Source organism: Mercurialis annua, linkage group LG1-X (genome assembly GCF_937616625.2).
Source record: "Mercurialis annua linkage group LG1-X, ddMerAnnu1.2, whole genome shotgun sequence".
Taxonomy (NCBI): domain Eukaryota; kingdom Viridiplantae; phylum Streptophyta; class Magnoliopsida; order Malpighiales; family Euphorbiaceae; genus Mercurialis; species Mercurialis annua.
The window spans coordinates 69,580,882-69,604,664 of record NC_065570.1 but is presented as its reverse complement, the minus strand read 5'-3'; the positions used below and the strand labels follow the sequence as shown (position 1 = coordinate 69,604,664).

The 23,783-nt window shown below is 31.5% G+C and overlaps 4 protein-coding genes across 6 annotated transcripts; 3 read left to right on the top strand and 1 right to left on the bottom strand.

Annotated features, from left to right (window-relative positions):
- The first annotated feature begins 2,990 nt into the window (after positions 1 to 2,990).
- On the top strand, positions 2,991 to 9,595 carry LOC126656630 (protein S-acyltransferase 8-like). 3 transcript variants are annotated; one of them, XM_050351241.2, is made up of 5 exons: positions 2,991 to 3,318; positions 6,722 to 6,907; positions 7,586 to 7,885; positions 8,005 to 8,238; positions 8,688 to 9,595. In XM_050351241.2, the coding sequence occupies exons 1-5, from the start codon at positions 3,280 to 3,282 to the stop codon at positions 9,195 to 9,197; spliced, it is 1,269 nt and encodes a 422-aa protein (XP_050207198.1). In that variant the 5' UTR covers positions 2,991 to 3,279; the 3' UTR covers positions 9,198 to 9,595. The 3 variants fall into 3 exon arrangements, with proteins under 3 accessions (XP_050207198.1, XP_050207206.1, XP_055960339.1); XM_050351249.2 differs by lacking the exon at positions 2,991 to 3,318 and adding an exon at positions 3,421 to 5,194; XM_056104364.1 differs by lacking the exon at positions 2,991 to 3,318 and adding an exon at positions 5,201 to 5,716.
- Positions 9,596 to 11,208: 1,613 nt separating this feature from the next.
- LOC126665484 (cell wall / vacuolar inhibitor of fructosidase 2-like) lies at positions 11,209 to 11,945 on the top strand. Its single transcript, XM_050358300.2, has one exon. It carries the CDS (start codon positions 11,254 to 11,256, stop codon positions 11,782 to 11,784), a length of 531 nt encoding a protein of 176 aa, XP_050214257.1. The 5' UTR covers positions 11,209 to 11,253; the 3' UTR covers positions 11,785 to 11,945.
- Positions 11,946 to 14,746: 2,801 nt separating this feature from the next.
- Positions 14,747 to 15,352, top strand: LOC126675424 (pectinesterase inhibitor 1-like). Its single transcript, XM_050370067.1, has one exon. The coding sequence runs from the start codon at positions 14,747 to 14,749 to the stop codon at positions 15,350 to 15,352; it is 606 nt and encodes a 201-aa protein (XP_050226024.1).
- A 5,625-nt stretch (positions 15,353 to 20,977) lies between these two features.
- LOC126674943 (ethylene-responsive transcription factor ABR1-like) lies at positions 20,978 to 23,294 on the bottom strand. The gene is made up of 2 exons (XM_050369498.2): positions 22,480 to 23,294; positions 20,978 to 21,847 (listed from the first exon to the last, which is right to left on the bottom strand). The coding sequence occupies exons 1-2, from the start codon at positions 22,952 to 22,954 to the stop codon at positions 21,072 to 21,074; spliced, it is 1,251 nt and encodes a 416-aa protein (XP_050225455.1). The 5' UTR covers positions 22,955 to 23,294; the 3' UTR covers positions 20,978 to 21,071.
- Positions 23,295 to 23,783: the final 489 nt, after the last annotated feature.

The following is a 23,783-nucleotide window of genomic DNA, read 5'->3' as shown; positions in this document are numbered from 1 at the left end:
TTGCGACGGATTTTGCGACGGATTTAAATCCGTCGCAAATTTTTAAAAATAAAAAAAAATTATTTTTTAATTAAAATCGTAAAATGAAATATTATTTAAACGGTCAACCACCGTCACACACCCACCGGCTATACAACACACACCCGCACTGACCCGCAAATATCGCAAATTTTCCAACTTCCCAGTAGGTCACCCATCCTTCACATTACTCCCATCCACTCCTCTTTAGCTTTGTAGTTCCCCCGCGCGTGACTCCAACTTATCCAGCTCAGATTCTTGTTTTATATCTATGTATATTATATTTAAATATAACAAAAAGGTACTCCCGCAATTTACTCCCATATTATATAAAATAATTATTTTTTCATACTAATTATTTTTAAATAAAATAAATTATTTTTTAATAATTATTTTAAATAAAAACAACAAATTATTACTATTACACTTTACTCCCACATTCTAATATAATAATTTTGTTATAAATAATTATTTTATTAATAAATAATTATAATAAATAATTAATTATTTTTAAATAAATAATTATAATAAATAAATAATTATAATAAATAAATAATTATAATAAATAAATAATTATAATAAATAAATAATTATTTTTAAATAAATAATTATTTTATTAATAAATAATTACAATAAATAATTTTTTAATAAATTGTTTTATAATTAATATTGTTTTTATTAATAAATATTTGTTTTAATAAATATATTTTTTAAGTATAATTTTTTTAATAAAAATAATACTTTTAGCGACGGATTTAGTAATCCGTCGCTAAAAGTAAGCATTTAGCGACGGATGTGGTATTCCGTCGCTAAATGTATTACTTTTAGCGACGGATTACAAAATCCGTCGCTAAAAGTGAAAAACAAATTGGCGGGATGAATCCCGCCACTTTTAGCGACGGAAATCCGTCGCAAATTTTGATTTTAGCGACGGATTTCAAATCCGTCGCTAAAATCCGTCGCAAATTGACTGTTTTCTAGTAGTGAATTGAACTTTTGCTAGATAGTTGACTCGAGAGGAGGGAGTTTAGTGTCTTAGAACGACCCAAGCCACATGATCAACACGTTAATCATACTTCAAGGTTTAAATAGAATAACGAATATACCAATTCACAACTATTTTTAAACCACAGTTTTTACACAAGTTTGCTTAGTTTTACTTATAGTTAATTTCTTGTTAATTGTTTTATTCTCAATGAGTTTAATTAAAACCAATTTTCTATTAATTAGACAAATTGAAGTTGAATTACATGAGTGTTTAGAATCTTACTTTCCTCGGGGAATCGACAACCGGACTTCATAATCCTATACTATTTGTATGCACTCCATATACTTGCAGAATTTCCCCACACACTTCTTTCCTGTAGATATATCAAAATCCGCTCATCTTGTGATTCTTTCATATCCCACAAGTATCTTGTTTGATTGTTCAGAATAGTAAGGACATATGTGTGGCTCTTTGCTTATGTATATTTTTAAACTTTTAGGTAATTTGGTTCTATATACTTATCCTATTTTTTCAATTATTTCTTTTGCAGAAATGAACGGTTCTTTTTCGCAAATTTATCCTTGCATGTGGCCAATGATGATACGGAGGCAGAAACCACTACTTTTTACTTCGCTCCTCCGATGCTAGAGCAAAAAATTCCTTATGACTTGAAAAATTCATGTTGAGCACATCTAACTTTACGAGGAATTTTTAATTGGAAACAAAAGTTATTGCTCATTATATAACGTATGCATTTATGTACTTTAGATTCGTAGAATATTATAAAAAAAATTAAACTATGGTAAAACTATATCCAAAGGATATTAAAATATATCTAATATTATATTAATTATATACCAAACGTATAGTAAAATATACATATGTTCTTATAATTATTAACAATTTGACTGATTTGTGACATTATTAAAAAAAATTAAATACTGTAAGTAATATCAACAATATAATGTGATTGTATTTAGTAATTTTTTCATATCTTTTTTTTTAAGTTTTGAGGTTAATATTTTATTTAAAAAAATCAATTGTTATTTTTGTAAATATTTTACTTTTTATGGTGTTTTTGTAGCAAGATTCTAAAAAAAGAGCAGCAGCAATACATTTGCTCTATATAAGTGCAGGCCTACCACATTTTATGGCATTATGGGCCTTCCGTAACTCCATTGCAACAGCATAGTAGTCTCTTTGTGGCTCCATTGCTACTCTTCTCAAAATAGCAAAAGAAAAATTCCACTCGTGTGTAGTTTTCTTATGGATCAAATACCTTGAAATTAAGGTATCAAATCGGTAACATGATTAAAAGTGAGGGAATAAATTATTTAAAAATTAATATTAAATTGTCGATAAAATCAAAACTGATATAATAAATCATTTGATTTTCAAATAAGAGGTATCAAACTGTAAATTATGACAAACACGAGGGGCTTAAATTAATTTGCTCTTAATTTTATTACTTCAATTTCAGAATTTGAAATACCATAACAATATTTTTGATACACAATTCCAGTTTTTAGAGGAAATATGGTTGTTTGAATTTTGGAACTCATTAAAACAAAAAAAAAATGGCATTTATGATCAATAGAAATCAGATTTCTTTTTCAAAAGTTTTATTAATTTAATGTCAAAAAATTGATACGTACTATTTTTTTCTTTACGTAAGTTATATCTAAATAACAATAAATTTTAACTCAAATAATATGAAATATGAGCAGATTTTTAAATTCGTCAGTTTAGTTCCTTACACAAACACTCTTCTTTTTAATCTATATATAAAAAAGTATATTGTATCTAAATAATTGACATCATTAAATATGATAAATCGACATTAAAATTTCACCAAGTCAAAAAAATAGAAATCTCGAAATTAAATTAAGAAATAAAATTACTAATAGTGAGAGAAAAAGAAAACATTCCCATTTCTCAAACAACAAACCAACGACATAAAATAAATAGTTCTAAAATGCCAAAACCTCTATCTTTCGCTCAGTGAGTGAGTAAGTAGAGTAATAATTTCTAAATTTTTAAAAACCCCACCTCAAAAATTTCCCCGTATTTGCTCCTTCTACCACTTTTTTTTTTTTTTTTTATAATATCTATCTCACTGATTTTTAATATCATTTTCTCGCTTTTTGTTTCTTTTTTATTTTTGGAATGAAATTGAAATGTATGGCAGAAAGTTTGAAATCTTCGATTCCGTGCCTGCGTAGTTAAATAATATAGAAAGAAGTGGAGCGAAGCGGCGCGTGCCGATTACTCTCATGGCTAAGCGCGTTTATGAAGTATGGAAAGGAAGTAATGTAAGAGTGTTCTTTTCCCTTTGTTTTTAATTTTATTCAATTTCCGTTATGAATCTTAATACAAGTTTGGATTTTTAGCATCTGGGTATTGTTTAGATTTGATTTTAACTTCTGGGCTTTGTTTGTTTTAGTTTGAATTTCGAGTCTTTTTTGTTTTTGAACTTAAATTTTGAGTCTTGGTGTTAGTGGGTTGTTTGGCTGCTGAGAAAATCGTTATTAATGCTGTTTAACGAGTGCAGTTTTATTTCTGTTGGTTAGTGATTGGCAAGTTAGATACTTGTTTGTTTTGAGAATCTTCATTATTTTATATAGTAAGCAACTTTTTCAATGGATAGCCATTAAATGATACTACTTTTATTGATTTTTGGCTTGTGAGATCGTGGTGATTGAAATTTTGTTACTACTAGGTTTTGTACTTATGTTATCTACTTGTTAATATTTCTAAAAGCATGTAGCTTATGACTATGAGTAGCATCTTTTACAAATCATTATATTTTTAGGTATTGTTTTTTATGCTTTTGTAATTTGATTATATTTCTTTATGTGTCCACGATAACTCCTAGGATGATTGGTAATTTTAAAATGTTAAAATATTTATTCTGTTGTATTACATTAGTTGTGTTGAAACTGGGTTAGATTGAGAGTACATGACAAATCCTGTCTTACTTGATTAAGAATAGGGCTGATAGGCTATGTTTTGCTTGACAAATCAGATTGGTTTCTTCTGCAATAATTATGACATTCTGTATTACAAAGCCTTAGGATTGATCTTCGGGAAATTACTTATGAGGTTCATAATTGGAAACTATTTGCAGTAGAAGTGATAGGAAGTAGTAGCTAAAAGATATTTTAATGAAGCTATTCCAGTGCATTAGGCTTCTTGCTTTTACAATGTTCGTGTGAGAGTTGTCTATCTTATGCTGCCTTTCCTGTCTATTAATAGATGAGGCCAGAGGGTGATTTTAGTATAGATATAATGTAGGACATAATATTTGGTATGTACTCAGAACACGCCCCTCACCCATATAGAAGTACAGTAGTATATCCTCCTTTCACGAGTTTACAATTAAGTATGATAAGAAAGCTTGAAGGAAGATGATTGTACCAATTTATATCCTCCTTTCAGTTCTATGGGCTCCCTGATTTCACTTGCTGTTCATTTAAGGAACTTCAATTCGAGCGTTCTTGGTTTAGTAATGATAGACTACAGGACTAGTGTTCGGACACGAAGCTTAACATCATTTATATGGAAAGAGCAAAAATAAAACTTTCTCTCTTTACTTCTTAATTGATGTGGAGCTATATTAGATGGCACCATGGGGTTTGCGGAAGAGTGTGAGTAAGGTTTTTAGATATTTGCACTAGTGCACTCTAGTATTCTGTGCATTGTATAGTGTAAATGGTTGACAGGGCATGGAATATATTTTATATTTGCCATCATTATTTTTCAGAAATCTTTTCATGTTTATGTTAAATTTGCAAAGATCTTTTTTTTCTTCTTTAGTTAATGTATTAATGTACTGTTGAAATTTTCTTATGTCACAAAACAAGTATTTTTATTTCATCATTCTGTATCCGGTACATCATAATATTTAATCGATTAGCATAATTCTTTAACAGTTTTGAGCTGTTTATATTGAGTTGATGCTGCCTTATATTAAGATATAATGAGAACTCTATCTTGAATCGAGATGTCAATTATGCATGCTTAGATATTGAATTAGTAACATGTTCATTGAGCATTTTGTGAATCACAAATTGAATAAAATCAGGGCACTGCTATGGCATTAAAAATCTCGATGGTTCTTGGTTGAGCTTTGAACTGAAGATTATTCCTGCAAATATGTATTTCTTATGGAAGTTTCAACTTCGCAAGGTAGATATGGGATTGGTATGTTATTGATAATGCATTTATTGGGATGATGACATTGCTATTGACATGCTGCTCAATGCACCATGTGAAAATTTGCATGATAATCACGGGCGTACCCTTTCGGGTTGTAATGTAGAGTTAACATGTTCAAAATTTTAGCATTAGAGATATATCATAGAATTACTTAGTTGTTGAGATTTTGCTAGTTATCAAATCTTTTCGTAGTTATTGGCAGCATATCCACACATTCATGGAGGTTCTGCTACTCTTAAGTGAATTCATGCTAAGATCCTTGCATTTTTTTTTGCAAATTGAAGGTTTGATAGAAGATGGTATTGGAACTGAAGTTAAGTGGACCTTAGTAGTTTATCCATTTTAACAAGACACTAACTGACATAATTTTGCATTTAATGTTAAGGGAAGTATGGATTCGAAAGCACCTTTGCGTAGAGGACAGTGATATTGCTGTCTCATGTAAAAATCAGTAACTCGAATTTCAATCCTTTCTTTGTTGAAGAGAAAAAGGTTACACTATCTATTTCTGCTAATTTTTCAGGTGTTTCTATTTATGGTTTCTACTGAAGTTTTTCTTTTATTTCACGATTAGTTTCACAAAGTGCCACAGAGAAGAGTTTGGACTGTTCATAGATTGAACTCTTAGAAAAATTTATTAAGTTTAGCTTTGAAGTCATTTCCTGTAAATTACTTTACATGCTTTCATTTTGTCATGCTGCTTATATTTGTTTCTTTATTGTGTTTGGTGAACCAAGTTCCTATAGATAATGAGGTTCATCAATGGTTTAACGAGTGAATCCCATTTTTATATTTTAACTTACTCATCTGAAATGTATATATGAACGCACACCATTCTTAGGCACAGTGATGCAGTTTCGTGACAGTAAAGGGTGCAGGCTATATCTTCGCTGTTAGTCATGTTCTAAAAAATTGTTATATGCAGAGTAGGATCAATTCCGTATTCCCTTATCCACCCAATAAGCCCACTCGCAACTCATTTTAAACATAATCTTGGTGACTGAGTTTTTCCAATATGGCCCTTAACTGCTATAGCATGCTTACACATCCGTGTAAGTGGCATAGTTTATCCTTTTCTGATTTAGTGAAAAGGTTGAGAATTGTGCGCTGTTGAAAAAAAAAAGAATAATATCATATTTTTTAATATCACATGTTTTCTGACATATTAGGCAATGTAACACTGCTGATGCCTCGGACTAGCAGCAGTGTTATATTTCTCAATAAATATCATATTTTCTGACGTATTTTATTTTTAAATCTACGGAACTAATATCATATTTTTTATTATTGATATTTCTATTGCCAGAAGTATGAATGGTTTGCATATTGTATGTACCTTGGTTTGTAAACTCATCGAAGTATCATTATATGTTTGATTCACCTTTCTTTCCCAGAAAGACACCCTCAAATGCAAATAATATTCAGTGTCTTATTTGACCGATTATGTTATTATATGCCGTGAGTTGATCTAATGCTGATATTATATGTCCTTTGCAGAAATTCATCCTTGGTGGAAGGTTGATCTTTGGACCTGACGCTCGGTCTCTGATTGTCACATTATTGTTGATCATTGTTCCAGTTGTAGTCTTTTGTGTATTTGTTGCGAGAAATCTTCTTCATGAATTTTCACCACACAATGCAGGATATGCCATTCTGGTGGTAGCTATTGTCTTTATGATTTATGTAAGTTTTCTGTCAATGGTGCCTGACAATTGACTTTTTATCAAATGAGTTAATAGGAAGCTTATGTGCTTGCATAAAGTACATCCTCTACCTGTGGGTGGCTGTGTCGTAATAACCAGTATTATATAAGGTTCACACAAATAGTTTGACAGGGCATTGACCTTTAATCTACGGAGTCTTCTTTTGGCCTATAGAAGTTTATAATGTAAGGGACTGATATGCATCTTGACGCAGGAGTATGAATTTTGTTGCACTGTTTCGAACGATGAGCATGCATCTGTATGAGCCGTTCATACAAAATAACCTTGCTTTGATGCATGCAGCAGAGGATCTCAAAATAAATGAATTCATTGAACTAATTTTGGTTACTTGTAGATTTATATCCTTGTCTGTGCAGCCTTTAAGATAATTATTCGAGGGTAATTCGGCTTCTCTGGTTGTGCTTTTTTTTTTTTAAAGTTTTAGCTTTTTGATTGATATTTCTCCTTAATTTTATACAAGAGTTTCTTAGATGAAGACTCTCTGATCCCTGGTTGTACTCGTATACTGTTTTGTTCTCGAGTAGAATCTATCATGTAGGGTAGCTAGTACATTTTAGATGATTTTTCGGGTAAAAAAATTCAAATCCGCACTCGTTATTCTGTGTAGTTTTCATCCCAAGATTGTTTTTATTGGCAGGTGTTGTTTCTTCTTTTTCTAACATCAGCCCGGGACCCTGGTATTATTCCACGTAATGCACATCCACCAGAGGAAGACTTCCGCTATGACTCTTCAATGTCAGTTGAGGGACGACAAACACCAAGCCTTCAGTTCCCTCGGACAAAGGAAATAATGGTTAATGGCATTCCTGTTCGAGTTAAATATTGTGATACATGCATGCTTTATCGACCTCCCCGTTGCTCCCATTGTTCCATTTGTAACAATTGTGTGGAACGATTTGATCATCATTGCCCCTGGGTGGGCCAGTGCATTGGATTGGTATGTTGTTTGCTGCATCTTTTTTCCTCCAGTTGACTTATTTGACTATTTTTTGTTATCATCTTTCATTAATTCATTGTAGTTTTTTGTTCTAAGTATGCTTATGTTTGTATGTGCAGCGCAACTACCGTTACTTCTTTATGTTCGTTTCTTCATCAACTCTTCTTTGCATCTACGTGTTTTCCATGTCAGCTTTGTATATTAAAATTTTGATGGATGATTATCAAAGCACAGTTTGGAAGGCAATGAAGGAATCACCTGCATCTGTGGTACTGATGGCCTATTGTTTTATCGCCCTCTGGTTTGTTGGTGGACTTACTGGCTTCCATTCGTATCTCATAGGCACAAACCAGGTCAGTTTACCTGTTCTTATCCTTAATCCTTATGCAATATCTATGCTGTAGGATTCTTGTTTTTCTTGTTTTCAGTCTATTACTATTAATGTTGTATTATTGCAACAATAAAAGTAACTGAAATATCCTTGCAAATGAAATTGGCACTACTACCTCTGCTGTGGGAATGACTAACCTACGTACTTAATTTAGATCTGTGCAAGGATCACCGGATATCTGTACTTTTTCTTAATTGAGTAAATGTATTTTTATCCTTGAAATGAATTCATGGTGAAAGATCATCTGTGCCTTGAATTTTGTCGAAGTAATTAACCTTATCCTTATGTAGGGTTTGGAATTGGTTATGATTTTGAAGTTTGTTCTTAAACACCCTGACCCTGTTTTTGCTTTGAGATTATATTTTTTTAAGCGTCTTCTGTCTTGGTTTAAGTTATTTAATTCTTCGACAGACTACCTATGAAAATTTCCGGTACAGAGCTGACAACAGGATCAATGTCTACAACCTGGGCTGCGTTCAAAATTTTTTAGAGGTATTTTTCACGGAGGTTAAACCCTCAAAGAACAATTTCCGGGCATTTATTCAAGAGGAGGTACCAAGACCCCCATTGCCAACCACTCGAGAAGTAGAGCCTGAAGATGTAGGCGGGGAGGATCGACGTCCAAAGGTTGAGGATGATCTAGAGATTGGTGAAGATCTATTGAAAATTTCTCAACGTCGTAATATTGAAGAAATTGATGAGGATATACGCAGTAGAGGGAGTAACGGGCCAGCTCATAATATCTCAGAAGTGGACTCGGTTCTGAGCTCAGATCATCGGGCTCCCACAATTCGATCTGATACCCGACACTCCAGTTGGGGAAGAAGAAGTGGAAGCTGGGAAATAGCGCCAGAGGTACTAACCAACTCTAATGTTACTGAAAGCAGAAACTACAGCACGCCTAAGGAACCACGCCAATGATGATGGCTTATTTTGTTTATTCTGGTGATCAGACTGAAATCGACCGGAATGATTGCGAATTGTTGGTATGTCTTCCTAGTTTTGAAGGAAGTTACTTTTGGTTAAACGCTTACAATTAGTTATCCGATGGGAGCGAAAATAGGTTCCTGGTTTAGGTATTCGAGGGCTTTATGTTATCTTTTTGGTGAGTGTTGCAGTGAATAGGAATGTGCTTGTAATTGTTAGAGAAGATAAGAGGATGCTAGTTTCTTTTTTCTTTTTATTTTTGGGTCCTCTAGATTCTTAAATGTCTATTACATTGGATTGGATCTGTAGTGCTGCCTTTATTCTTTCTGTAAATAATTACTTAAACTCTCTTCCGTTTCAGTTGTTTTTAACCAGCAATCTTTGCAAGGGCATTTATTTGTTTTCTGTAATTCTATGTGCTTGAAGAATTTTCTGTTGACGTTCTTCACTTCCTCTGCAAGTAAATAGTCTTTTATTCTGAAAATTTGTCCTACTTAATAAGACGTTAAATCTCTCCTGACAGGATATTTTTCATATTGCTTGCCTTACTATGATTAGCATAACAAGTGTTTTAAGAACCGAACTAAATCGGTTTGATTGTGAACCAAAGGTCAAACCATATTAAATATGGTTCAATATCTTTAAAATAGAAAATTGGATTAGTATTTATTTATTTATTACGTAATCTAGAATATTTAAGTTTACTAATTTCTATCGCTGGTTAGAATTTATAACGTGCTTTGTATACGATCTAATTTCATTACGTGCTACGCACGTAACTCATAATAGCACGTAACTCATAACGCAACTCGTCAATTTATATATTAATTACATATATTATAACTATATCAATTAATTTTATTTATAATCAATACTAAATTAGTTAGAATTTTCTCAAAAATATAGGTAGATTTAGTCTACCACGTCATTCATGGATACGCCTATCACATTATGACACGTCATTAAAATGATGACAATCTTGTAATATTACCATTCAAAAGTGTAAATAAGTAACAAACGAATTTATAAGATTGCCATCATTTTAATGATGCGTCATAATGTGATAGGCTTAGTTCACGGATGACGTGGTGCACTGAGTTTACCTAAGAATTTCTCCAAAAAAAAATATTATATTTCAATTTATTAATATTTAAAATTATTTGACGTTAATAATATTTATTTATACTTTATCGTATTGATTGAATTGATACTAATATATTTTATGTATAAGTAATATTAAATTGTTAAGAAATTTTTATTGGATTAGAAAATATCTTTATGAGTTGAATTACGACTACTAATATTTAGTATTTCTATTTAAGTTAAAGTCATTGTTTCTTTAATAATTATTTAGTGTTCCTATTTAAGTTAAAGTAATTGTTTCCTTAATAAGTAAACATTTTAATTTTATAAGTAATTAATTAGAAAGCTTATTAGGTAGATTTGCATATCTTTCTGTATTTTTATATATAGTAGATAGATTATACTTAGTATGGACATTATACCATTTAAATTGTTTATTTTCAAACAAAAAACATAACAGGACATGTTTTCCTAGAAAGATGATACGAAATCAAAGAAAATTTGTTTTTTTTGGTTGCGCATTCGGTTTCCAGGACTTCGCCCTGACTAATCCGGATACGACCCGCATCGCGCATCTGAAATGGTGAGAATTTTCTACATTCATAAGGCTTGAGCCCGAAACCTTATTTAACGATATCAAACCGCTCATCACTTGAAACAACTCCCGTCAGTGAAAATTTGTTTTTCTAAATAACTATAATTAACAAAGAAAGGAAACAAATCATTTCAAATATATTTGATCAGCATTAACCATATCTGTAAGGCAAGTAGCATCCTTCATATTGAACAAAACTCCCTCATTATTGGAAATTGACATCATTGCATTACCACAGAGATTTGCTGATTTTTATATTAAGATATTATAAATATAGCAGTCTTCCTATAATTAAAGGATATCTCCTCCATGGCTATAAATAGAACCAATACAAATGAACAGAATGCGTTAACCCTAAACAAACCCTAAAACATGGCCTTCTCACGTATGATTTTGGCAGCCATTTTCATGATCTTAATTTCGGATTCAACTGCGAAAACCAACGACTTAGTCCACGATATATGTAGTGCAACAGCAAGTTCATCAATAAAATTTGAAGATTGCGCCAGTGCTCTTGAATCAGACCCAAGAACACCAAAAGCAGATTTGAAACTTCTTGCAAAAATAACAATGGAGTTAGGCATATCAAATTCAACAAATACAGAGTCTTTGATCAAGAACATGGCGAGCAATGTTACAACTCCTGAAACTCTGAGAAAGCCGTTGAAGGAATGCTTGGAGAGTTACGTGAATTTAATAGCGTCATTCAAAGGTGCGCTTACAGAGCTTGATGTAGATCCTATGAGCGCTAACTATGATGTGAAGATGGTTGGTGATTATGCTTTGTACTGTGAAAATGCATTGACGAGAGAAAAGGCTAAAATTGGAGCTGTTTCCATTAGAAATAGTTATGCTATGCTTTATAGTTCTATTGGATATGTCATCACTGCTCGTCTTCAATAACTTATTACGTCATCTTATTTAAAGTCGCCATGGAATTGTTTGCATACTCGTCATCTGAATAATCGTTTTTTGTGTATTTTAGTAGTCAAATTTTAATTTGTTTCAATTTGGTTATTAATTTTTTTAATTTGATTGCTAATTGAATTTTATTTCAACATTAATTTTTTTATTTAAAAATGCATATGCAGCTGGATTTTACTTTTTTTTACCCAAACATTTGCCATAGAGGCATAATTTAACCTAAAAAATCTATATTGACTATTGAAATAAAATCTTACATATCCAAAATCAGGTGCGGAACCAGGAATATAGCCTGAGGGGGCATTGTGCCTCCGCAATTGTTTTTAACAAAAACACCCTTCATCTTTTTTTAATAATTATAGTTATTTTTTATACACCCCTCAAAAAACATTTATATAGTTATGTCCCCCAATTCACAAAAATTAATTCTGACTCTGAGAAATACAAGTATAAAACGATTGCCACGTGAAAAAATATAGGTGCATTTGGCCAAAAAAATCTATGTTGAAATAAAATTAAAATAACCAAAATGAAACAAATCGGATTTCAGTCACCAAAACACATCAAAAACAACATACCTTTAGAATTAATTAGTCCCTTAATTGCTTTATGATGAATATGAAATTTCCATTTGACAACAAAATATTTTCATAACATATCACCAAAATGCTCACAAGAAAAACATTCGCTGTCTAATAATCTCCGAATGACATGCATATTCTATTTTAAAATATATATTAATTTGTTTAGTTGAAAAAACGATCATGTATGAAATCATTTGACTCTCTCTCCAAATCATAGAATATAAATTAGAGGGACAAATTTCTATTCCGTTTGAAATTCATACAGATTTTATCTGCTAAAAAGAATTGATTACTCATAATTGATATTTTCATTTTTTAAATATTTTATGGAAATTTTAAGCTCAAAAAGGCGCACGAGCATATCTCTTCTTTTCTTAACGGTAAAATTATATGAGTTCTTGTTATAATTGCATATTGATTACTGTTCTTAATGTTTAGTTTAATATGATCCCCTAAACTATTGTCTTGTGTTTTAATTGGAACTTGAGAGAGCTGAATTGATACCGTTTAATCAACAACGTTAACAACATTCACGAAAGTAAATTAACGAGTGCGTATTCTTAAGGCTCATTTAACAAACATCAATCAATTAGTTAATTAGGTTAATTATAATACGAGAATGAGTAGTTTATCTGTTAATTGGTTAATTGCTTGTTTTTACTTGTAGCGGCTTGAGAGAACTATAGGTGTCTTAGATTACCCTGAACCGCAATTTACAATGAATTCCATAATCCATGAGATCAATGGCTTAATGAAGATTAATAATTCATAATTTTTTTTATTGTTTAAATCCATTTTAATTACAGATTTAGCTTATCTTAATCAAAATTGCTTATTTCAGTTACATTAGTTTAATTAAAACTTTTAGATATTTTATTGGTTATTCAAATTGAGTATTTTAATTAGTTATATTCAGTAGTTTTTTTTGTTTATACGATATTTAAATTTCACAGTCTGTAATATGAATTGATACTCTACATGACTTGCAGTATTTTGCCAACATATACCTCCTAAGAAACGATTTAGGGGGTCAAGGAGGATCAGCCTTAAAACTAAGAAGAAGATAAAGTTTTAATTAGTAAAAGGTTTATTTTAATCTTTTAAATATTATGATTTTTTTGGTAAAAAGTTCATTCCAACCTTTTATATATTATAAAAAAATTATTTACACTTTTAAAGTAAATTTTTAATTAATTAAATTTTTAAATAAAAAATAGTTAATCATATACATTGCTATTTAATCGGAAAAAATTATGATATAATCAGTTTTTCGAAAAAAATTAGACCAAATAATTTATCAGTTTTTCAAAAAATAATTAGACCAAATTATCAGTTTCTTAAAAACCAAACCGGTGGCCAAACCGGTGAGGCCACCGGTTTCCGGTTCAACCGATTGAACCGGTTTAATGGCCGGTTCAACCGGTTTAATAAATTTAGAATAAATTGAAAAAAATTCTGGTTCACCGGTTTTTTACCGGTTCAATCTGGTCCGATCCGGTTCAACATCCGGTTTTTATCGGTTCAACCGGTCTAACCCGGTCCAACTAAAAAATCCGGTTTTTTGCAGTTTTAGACCGGACCACTGGCCGGTTCGCGGTTCAACCGGTCCGGTCCGGTTTTTAAACATTGCAAATTATGATACAATTAGTTTTTCGAAAAAAAATTAGACCAAATTAAACCAAAAAATAGCTAAAAGAAATACAAAAATTCGTTGAGTGCATTGCCGTTTGACTTAAACAATAAAACAAACCCAAATCTTTCTGTTAAATTTTTTCCTCGACCCCGTCTATAAAATTTATGGTTCCACTCTAATAAAGTATATATGTATTTTGATGGCTAATAATGGTTTTGGGGTAAAATTGTCAAAATGAGAATCACACGCCATTATTTGTCAAATTTTAATAGTGAGCTTAAATTGCTAATTATTGTGAAAGACGAGGATTATTTTTCTTGCTAGCCTATATATTATGGTCATTGTAAATACAATTGTTTTTTTTTTAATTCATAGTTAATCTTAAATAAAAGTGAATGAAGTCTAAGTTGACTGAACAACCAACTCTAATGGTATGATCAGCACACAGTAAAATTGTTTCATATCTTGAAATTTAGTTCTCCAAGCACAAAAATCCTTCTTTCCCAAAAATAAAACATTTCCATAGCAACAAAATCAAAAACATAGATATTTTATCCTGTTTTAGTTTTCTTTGAATCTCAAGCAAGGATCTCAAAGAAATTAACCTTACACAGGGAACTAATTTCATTTAATCCCTCCCTCTTCCTCTTCTTCTATAAATGATCAAACACTAAAACAAACTCAATACCATAAAATACCCGAGACAAGAACTAAACCATTAACAATGAATTCTCAGGGCAGAATTTTGATGTTCTTCACAATTTTCTTGTCCTTAATCATCTTCCAATCCCTTTCTCCAGCAAAGGCACAAATTACCCTAGATCCATCTCCATCTCCTGCACCTGATCTTTATTATCCAGATGCTAGTGACAATCCTTCTCCATTATGCAAAACTATTTGTGACAAAACCAGCAACCCTAGTTTCTGCATGAAAACCCTCATGTCCGATAAACGAACTTCGCAAGCAAAAGATGTTCTATCCCTTGCAAAGATCGCTCTAGATTTAGGTTCTAAGGATTCGACGCGTACCCGAGATCAAATTAATAGCTTGATCAGAGGTGCAAAAGAGCCGTTCAAGGCAGCTTTGAAAGAATGCGTAAATCAGTATAGTTCGACAGCAGGTTGTTTCAGGAGTGCATTAGCTGAAGTTGAACAAGGAGATTATAAAACAGCTAATTATGATGTATCAGTGATTACTGATAATACTGGTTTATGTATGACAGCAATGGCTAAAGCAAAAGCTCGTATTGCTTCTGTTTCTAAAGCGATTCAAGATACTGAGTGTTTTAGTAATATTGGAGTTGTTGTTACTGAAATTCTTGACAAGTGATGCTATGTTTATTAGTTTGATGATCTCTTTGTTTCTCATCAATTAATGGATATGTATGGGAAATAAGAATAATATACTTTACTGTTGATTTCTATACCTCTGTTTTGATTATTCAAATTTGATCCAGCTACCTAAGATCAAATCGAATTTACCATTGCTTTATCGTAAAATTGACATAACATATGGTTGAAATATTTTTGAGGACAATTCGGTCAATTACATCATACTTATGGACAAATAAAATTATGGCCAAATGTTGTAAAAAGGCCAAACCTTTCACAAAAGTTTCATAAAAGTCCTGATCTTTCAATTTTGTCGATTTTGGCTAAAAACTGATTATTTGGTTTCACAAAAGTCCCGACCTTTCAATTTTGTCGATTTTGGCCAAAAATGAATTTATTTGTTTTCACAAAAGTCCTGACCTTTCAATATTTGGCATGCCATATAGGCGTCACATAGGCAAATTAAAATCAAATTGAGAGTTGGCCACAATTGAAACCAAATAATTTGTTTTTGGCCAAAATCGATAAAATTGAAAAGTCAGAACTTTTGTGAAACTTTTATGAAAGATTTGCCTTTTTTTACAACATTTGGCCTAAAATTAATATAGAAGATATTGGATTATTCAAAATTTTTTTAATAAGTATTTTTTTTATAGCCGGGATGTGAAGAGCGCTTGTGAGAAGAATTGATCAATATTGTTTAGCGCTTATAACACTTGAGTAAGAGCTCGTTGGTTCAATTAATTAAGTTTATGTGACTAAGGATTTCTTCCTCCAAACTGTATGAAAAGGAATAGAGCCGTTGAAGAGTCGAAATTTGGGGAAATTAGTTTGAAAAAATACACAAAAGAAAACCCTTATTTAGGCAAATTTTCTCGTGCTTCATCAAAGCCTTAGACCCACCAGAAAGACAACCTCCGTGCGTTTTGTTTGATTTCAATGGTTAATACCTACCGATTAATAACAATAAAAATCAATTCATAAATTCATTAGCACCCATTAATATTGTAAGTAACAACAATAATGAATTAACAAGAAACAAAAATTTCTAAAATTAGGGTAATTTGTACTCCTATAAAGAAGATAATTATAATCCAATATACTTCACCACGTACTAACATTAATAATCCTAGAGTAAACATTTGATAAATTTGGGGCAATGGATTATCAGAGTTGCACTATTAGGGTTTATGGAGCCATATTTGCCCTATGCATTTTCTTGAATTTTCCTTCTCATATGGAGGCAAAATTAAAAAATCCAAGTGAACTAATTGCGGATGTATGCAAGCTATCCGTATCAGACAAGAAATTCTGCGTACAAACTCTGAAATCGAATCCCCACATAGCCGGAATTAAAAATTTAAAAAGCTTAGCAGAAACCGCTCTAGGGCAGGCACGACAAGAATCAACAAGTACCGGTGGTTTCTTTAACTCTCTCTTGGTCAAGGATAATGTTATTAATCCAAAAACTAAGGCAACCATTAAAGAATGTGCTAAGTATTTTAATGATGCTAATGGGATGCTTAATCTTCGCGGATTAGACGACGGCAGTGCAAGTTTAGATGTGCATTATGCTCTCGATAATGCTCAATATTGCGAGAATGCGTTAGCTACTGCTGATGTTCATATCGGATCGATCAGTTCTGCAATCCAAAAATGGAAGAAATCATTTTCAGTTGCTTATGCAGCTGTTCTTGCTGTTGAGAATTCTGAAAACTAATTGATTGATTTATGTTTTAATAACTTCATCAATTAATGAGTTATGTTATGAGCATGATTGATTAATCAGTGATTCAGTGTTACTATAATTTTTCCTTCCAATTATTATGTATTGATCAATATATAGTTACAAATGCATTTATATACATTAATTTGATAAAGAATTTTATTTTTTAAAATGTAATTGTGGAGATCAATGCAATTTAATTTTTTTAGTTTAGACTAAATAAACTAATCTAACCACATTTTTTTGTGTTTTTGCCAAATATACCCTGGTTTTTAAATCTTGTCAGTTTGGTCCATCATGTTTATGATATTTGCCAAATAAACCCATAACTCGTTTTGAGTTGATGAGGCGCAATATTGTTCGTCTACATGTTTAAAATTTATCCTATGTCACATATACGACTTTGCGCCATGTTAGTACAAAATGAGTTGTGGGTATATATATTTGGCAAATTTTTATAAAAATAGTGGATCAAACTAACAAAATTAAAGATCGTAATATATTTGATAAACACATTAAAATTATGAATAAATAAATTCATTTTGCCTTTAGTTTATCAGTAGGAATAATATATTTAAATCCACATTTGAATCATCTTCTAGTTGGAAAATTTCACATTAAATAATTTTTAATTTTTTTTGAATAAATTTATAAAATGTTAAAAGAGTTTGGCCTTTATCACTATGATGCCAAAGTTTTATACATATTACATACTATATATTACCAGCACATATAATTTTGGAATTTTAGATGGCAATATTCACTCGATTTGACAACTAAAAATTTGGTGGACATGAATTCAAACACAACAAATTCCAGCCCTTATATTTATAAAATGTCATGCACATATCATTGTACCTAAAATTAGGATTGTTACTTGAATCATCTTATCCTATATAATCAAATTATCAAATATCTATACTAGCTAATTTGCCAAAATAGAATACTTTTTCTTATATATATATAGAATTTGTATCTCATAGAATATCAATTTAGTCAACCCAAGTGCAAGAACAATGGATTCTACGAACTTGTTGATATTTACAACAATTTTCTTGTATATTTCCCTTCAATTTCCTTCTATTTCAAAGGCACGGCCAGATGAAGCATTAAAAATCTCAAACACACCAAACGAATTGGTGACAAATGTTTGCAAGAATACTAATAATAATTATGCATTCTGCATGCAAATCATGAAATCCAAACCTCAAATATTGTCAGCAAAACATATTCGGACTGTCGCGGATTTCGCACTTGGGGTCGCAGTTACACAGTCAATTAGTACGCATAATTTCTTTAGTAGAGTTGCGGATTCAACCCAGAAAAACCCTGTGTCCAGGACAGCATTTCAAGCTTGTGCAACCCTTTTTAATGAAACTGCATCAATGTTCAAACTCGATGGTCTTAAAAATGGTGAGACGAGCTTAGATGTTCATTATGCTGCTGATAATGCTGCAGACTGTGAGACTGCCATAGCCATGTCTAAGGTTGAAAATGCTTTGATCAATGCAAGAATTCGTTTGTGGAAGAATTATTACTCCGTTGCATATTCAGCTGTGCAAATTCTTGAAAAACAAACACCATCACGACCTTCAAAACCCTAATCGATAGATGGTTATTTTAATTATTTGTTTTTTTGTTATGAATAAATTTTCATAACTAGTAATGGCTATGACTTATTGTGTTTTCCTTTGATATTTTCTATTAATTATATGTCGGAATATATTTTTTTCTGAAATACCTTTCCGAATTTCTATAAACCAAAAAAAAAATCACTATTCCAAAAAGATGAACCCCAATATAATCTCAATTTAATTCAGTCGGCTGAATACAAATTGACTTCTTCATAAAATATGTTCTTTTTTGACAAGGAGTTGGAAGAAATTATGAAATACGATCTTTGACTGATATTCCATATTAAATTCAAGTATTCAACTTGTAACTATAGATTTATTCTCACATGCTCAAAAATCAAAAGGGGTGGGGTTGAGTCTACTCGATTGCTCTTTACATTATTATTGAGAAAATAGCAGCCGCAAAAGAATGGTCTATAATGGTAATTAAAGACACAAAACTATTATTCAACATTAAATAAAAGCTTATTAGCTATCCATAGATTTGGATAATTAAAGCCAGCAACAAAAATTTGTTTAACGAAAACCATTTGGGAGACATACAAGTTTGTCCAATTCATCCATCTGCCTGCTCTATCCGAAACTATTTGATACTAATTCTTTTCTTTTAAAATTTCATTTTTAATTTGTAAATATTTTCCTTTATTTTTTTATCCTATTCAATTAATTATATTTAAAGAAACTAATAAAATATAATGTATTTAATATAACAAAAAAAATATAAATATACAATTATACTTTATTTAATATCAGGTCGTACAAATTACATACTATCATAAATAGCTATTAAATTATTTAAAATAATATACATAGACAATTTTACATAAAAAAAATCATATTGTAAAGATCATAATTATAACTTTATAATTAGATTGAGAAAGGAATATAATTTTACAGTAAACATATACAATTGACATGATGATAGCATAATTTTGCGATGTTATAGTAGCTTTCACTATGATTATAATGCAGTGGAGAGGCCTCAAAGTCTTCAATTAAAGCACATTTGTACGAACCACATTCATACAGAGGAGTCATGCGATTTGTTATTCTTTAATTATAAAATATCTTCAAAGGGCAAATGGGATTTCTGAAGTGTGGCGGGGGAGTATTTATGTTAAATTTAGAATGCAAGATAGCACTAGATTGTGGTTGTTTTTAGAATGATATTCGACACAAAAGTTCTACAAAAAGATTGGGGATTTCCTGTCTTTGGCAAGGGCAAATGTGATATTTGTGGGGGTGTCAAAATGGGTCATGACACGATAACATGATTCGCCTAACCTGTAAGTTTGGCGAATCCGGGTTGAAGTTTAGCGGGTTCGTGTCGATAACGTGTCAACCCGTTTGTGACACGAAATAAATAGGTCGTGTCACGGGTTGACTCGCAAACCCATCTAACCCACCTAACCCGTTTATAAATTTTATTATTTATAACAATATAAAAATATAAAAGTTATAATTATAAAAATATAAAATAAAATTACTAAATTAATTATATTAACATAAAAATAAAATTTTTTATATTAAATTTTTTATAATTTGAATATTAATTGATAAATTTGAGGTTAAAATTGTATTTATATGGTTTAAGAAATTTTTAAATGTTAAGTAGGTTGTATTAGTCGTGTCGTGTTAGCCGTGTAATTGTGTTAATCGTGTTACCCGTTTTATTTTAACGTGTTAATCGTGTCGTGTCGTGTCACTCGTTTAAAATTTGTGTCATGTTAGCGTTGAAAATTTTGACACGATTAGTTAAATGGGTCGTGTTCGTGTTGACCCTAATCGTGTCAACAGAGTGGGTCGACACGAACACGACCCGTTGACGCATTTTGACACCCCTACTTGTAGCGATATGTATGCTTACATTCAATAATATATATATATATATATATATATATAATTGAGAAGGGGGAGTGATTATGGAATGAATCGAATCCACGACCTAACAGTTTGTTGCTTACTACTTATACCATTTAAACTATAACTCAATAGTTAATATTTTTAATTTTTACTGTTAAATATTTTAATTCTACGAATATCTCATTAATTTATTGCATAAATAACGTGGCATAATTATCTATGTTGAGTAATTATTAATCATGATATATAATTATGATTAATCTTATAGTAATATAGCTTCATAACCTTAAACTAAACAAAAAAAACACCAATATTTTTTAAAAAAAAAGAGAGAATTAAGAAGGAATCAGATAGCCCAATGCTACGTGCAATTAAAAAGAAAAATAAAGAAACAAAAAACTAGTAACAAGAAAAAATTGTATAATTGTGGGTATTACAAAAAACAAAAAAAACAAAAAGGAGTATAACAAAATGTAGGAATTAATCAAAGATTATTAACTACTAGATGAAGGGTAATGAGTAGAATCTGACCACGGTGGCCCTGGAAAATCAGACCCAGTACGCTGGTACTGATTCTGGTTGGGGTCCTGATTTTGATGTTGAGGTGGTCGAAAATAACCCAATTGTTGACCAGCCAAAAGCAGGGGAAACGACGACGCAGAGGAGGAAGACCCTGAAGTTGATGATAATAATGTCGACGATGATGATGAAAGATTTGGTTGTAAAGAAGCCAATTGCTGATTATAAAACATTTGCTCAAGCAAATTCGAAGGTTGATGAACTCCATGAAATTCTCCACTGCTCTGTAATAACTGCGAATACTCCCAGTAATCTCGCATTATATTACCAGTTTGCGGATGTAACAGTAATGGTTGTTGCTGTTGCGGGGGTTGCATTTGCTGTTGCGGCCGGCGGAGCGGCTGACGGACTTGGGAAACGGGATTAACGGTTGGTTGGTGCATCAGATTAGGTAATAATCCGACATTTTCTGGGAAGTTAAGCTTGGCTCTGTTTCCTCTGAATCGTAAAGCTGCTTCATCGTATGCACGTGCAGCTGCTTCAGCTGTGTCGAATGTTCCGAGCCAAACTCGTGCTGCTTTATGCGGATCGCGTATTTCTGCCGCCCATTTACCCCACGGTCTTTGTCTTACTCCTCTGTATCTTCTTCTCCGCTCGCCGCCGCCGCCTGTTTCTTCGTGTGTTACTGTTTCTGCTGATGATGCAGTTGTTGTTGTGACGGTCGAAGGAGTTGCTATTGCTGTTCCTTCTTCTGTTATTGTCAATTAATTGTGTCAAGATTTAAGAAAACGTACGGATTACAAATTTACAGATAAAATAAAGAAAATTTGTATGATTTATTGATGATTGTTTCATTTTTTACTTAACTCAAATATTCATCAATCTATGTTTTCGAAAAAAGAGGTTAAATGGGAAAACTGAAAAATAATATTTTTTTCGTAAAAATATATAGAATTTAATAAAGTTTTATGACGAATCTTCATATAACATATAGTCTTAAACCGTATAATACATATTCACACTACTCCATTTTATAGTTTAGGCGGTGTAATACTAGTGTTCCATTGATTGTTGTTTCTTGACACAAAGATGGCAAAATCCAAGGTTTTGATTTTTACTGGAAGATAACAACAGATTTCTTTCTGCCAATACATGCAAAACAGAATCAACAAAAAACGAATTGTTGATCGCTTTCTTGAAGGGGAAAAAAAGATAAGATATGGGATTTTATGAGTTAGAATAATCCTATAGTTTATGTGACAAAAATAGGATTTTGTTGGAATAATTGAGGCAGTGATTAAATTATGTACCCAAAGAATAATATAAAAGATTTGATAGAATTAGTTGAAAATGAAAGATTTGAAATGAAATTAAGTAACTTACGAGTTGCACCAGAAGAAGAAGAGTCAGCTTGAGAAATCGTAAAATCACCGAACCCTCTATAAACCCTCGGCACAGACTCGATCAATTGAGCAGCTCCAACTTCATCTTCTTCACGCCCTCTTTTTTGTCCAGCCCAATAACCAGAACCAGAGGTCGAATAAGCTGATAAAGGAGAAGAAGAAGAAGAAGCAAAGCTAGTAGAAGAATCAAGCCCATAACCCCACTCACCACCTCGTTGCGGTCCCGAAACGACATGAGTAAGAGCCGAAACCATGGCAGACATCTCCCTCGTACTTCCATAACCAGGAAACATTTGTGGCTGTCGCTGCTGATTCAAGAAATATGATTGTGAAAATTGTTCTTGATTATTACTTGTAGTATTATTATCATCACCATCGCCGCTATTTGCAGGGTACCTGATGTACGCCTCTTGTTCTGACCTTTGATTCGCCACCTTCGAGTTCAACAAGCACATAACATGTAAATATTTATCTCAAACAAACAATTAAGAAACCCGAGTCGTCGTTTTCCTTTTCTTGTTTTTGAAGAACACTTTTCTTCTTTTATTTTCCAAGTTGGGATGGTTTTTATATGGTGATGGAGAATTCAAATTTGAACAGCCGCCATTGAAATAGTTCAGCCTCTTTTATTTCTTGCAAGAACAAAAATTAAAACACCTTCATCGCCTTTTATTTTACTATTTTAATAAAAATGGATAAAACGATTTTTATTTTAGTTTTATGTTCACACCAAGAATTAAGCTCTGGTTTTTTGACTGATCCATCAAGTTGATGAGGAGGTATAAAAATGGGGTTAAGGGGGGAGAGGCATGTCGGTGATTTTTAGATAAAAACAGAGAACACAGTTTCGAATTGTCTTTCTTTATAAACCGACAGGGCCACTATTTTTTTTTTTTTTCAGACTACATTCTCTTGTTAAACATGTATTATATGTCGAATTTCGCACGTTAAATATTCATATACTGAATGGTTAATGTCATAAAAATTCACTAGTTTTACATATTTTTTTTATTTTAATTATGTAATTTAAATTTTTTTATTTTTATAAATGAACTATAATTTTTTCTTAAATTCATGCACGATGCTGAAGTGTCACGGCTCAATTGGTATAATTTGCTGAGGTGGAGGCACCAATAAATGAATGTCACCTCAGCACCGTGCATGAATTGGAAAAAAGTGATAATTCGTGCATGAAAATGAGAAAATTTAAACTGCGTGATTAAAATAAAAAAACATATAAAGTTCAGGATTTTTGTTGACATTAATCTGATATTAAATTAATTA

What these genes read in the sequence shown, in the direction of transcription:
- LOC126656630 (XM_050351241.2), top strand. Translation starts at nt 3,280, where the DNA reads ATGGCTAAGCGCGTTTATGAAGTATGGAAAGGAAGTAAT. An exon ending in TGGGCCAGTGCATTGGATTG is followed by an intron (nt 7,886 to 8,004) that starts GTATGTTGTTTG and finishes TTGTATGTGCAG; the next exon opens with CGCAACTACCGTTACTTCTT. An exon ending in ATCTCATAGGCACAAACCAG is followed by an intron (nt 8,239 to 8,687) that starts GTCAGTTTACCT and finishes ATTCTTCGACAG; the next exon opens with ACTACCTATGAAAATTTCCG.
- LOC126665484 (XM_050358300.2), top strand. Translation starts at nt 11,254, where the DNA reads ATGGCCTTCTCACGTATGATTTTGGCAGCCATTTTCATGATCTTAATT.
- LOC126675424 (XM_050370067.1), top strand. Translation starts at nt 14,747, where the DNA reads ATGAATTCTCAGGGCAGAATTTTGATGTTCTTCACAATTTTCTTGTCC.
- LOC126674943 (XM_050369498.2), bottom strand. Translation starts at nt 22,954, where the DNA reads ATGTGCTTGTTGAACTCGAAGGTGGCGAATCAAAGGTCAGAACAAGAG. An exon ending in TTCTTCTTCTGGTGCAACTC is followed by an intron (nt 21,848 to 22,479) that starts GTAAGTTACTTA and finishes TGACAATAACAG; the next exon opens with AAGAAGGAACAGCAATAGCA.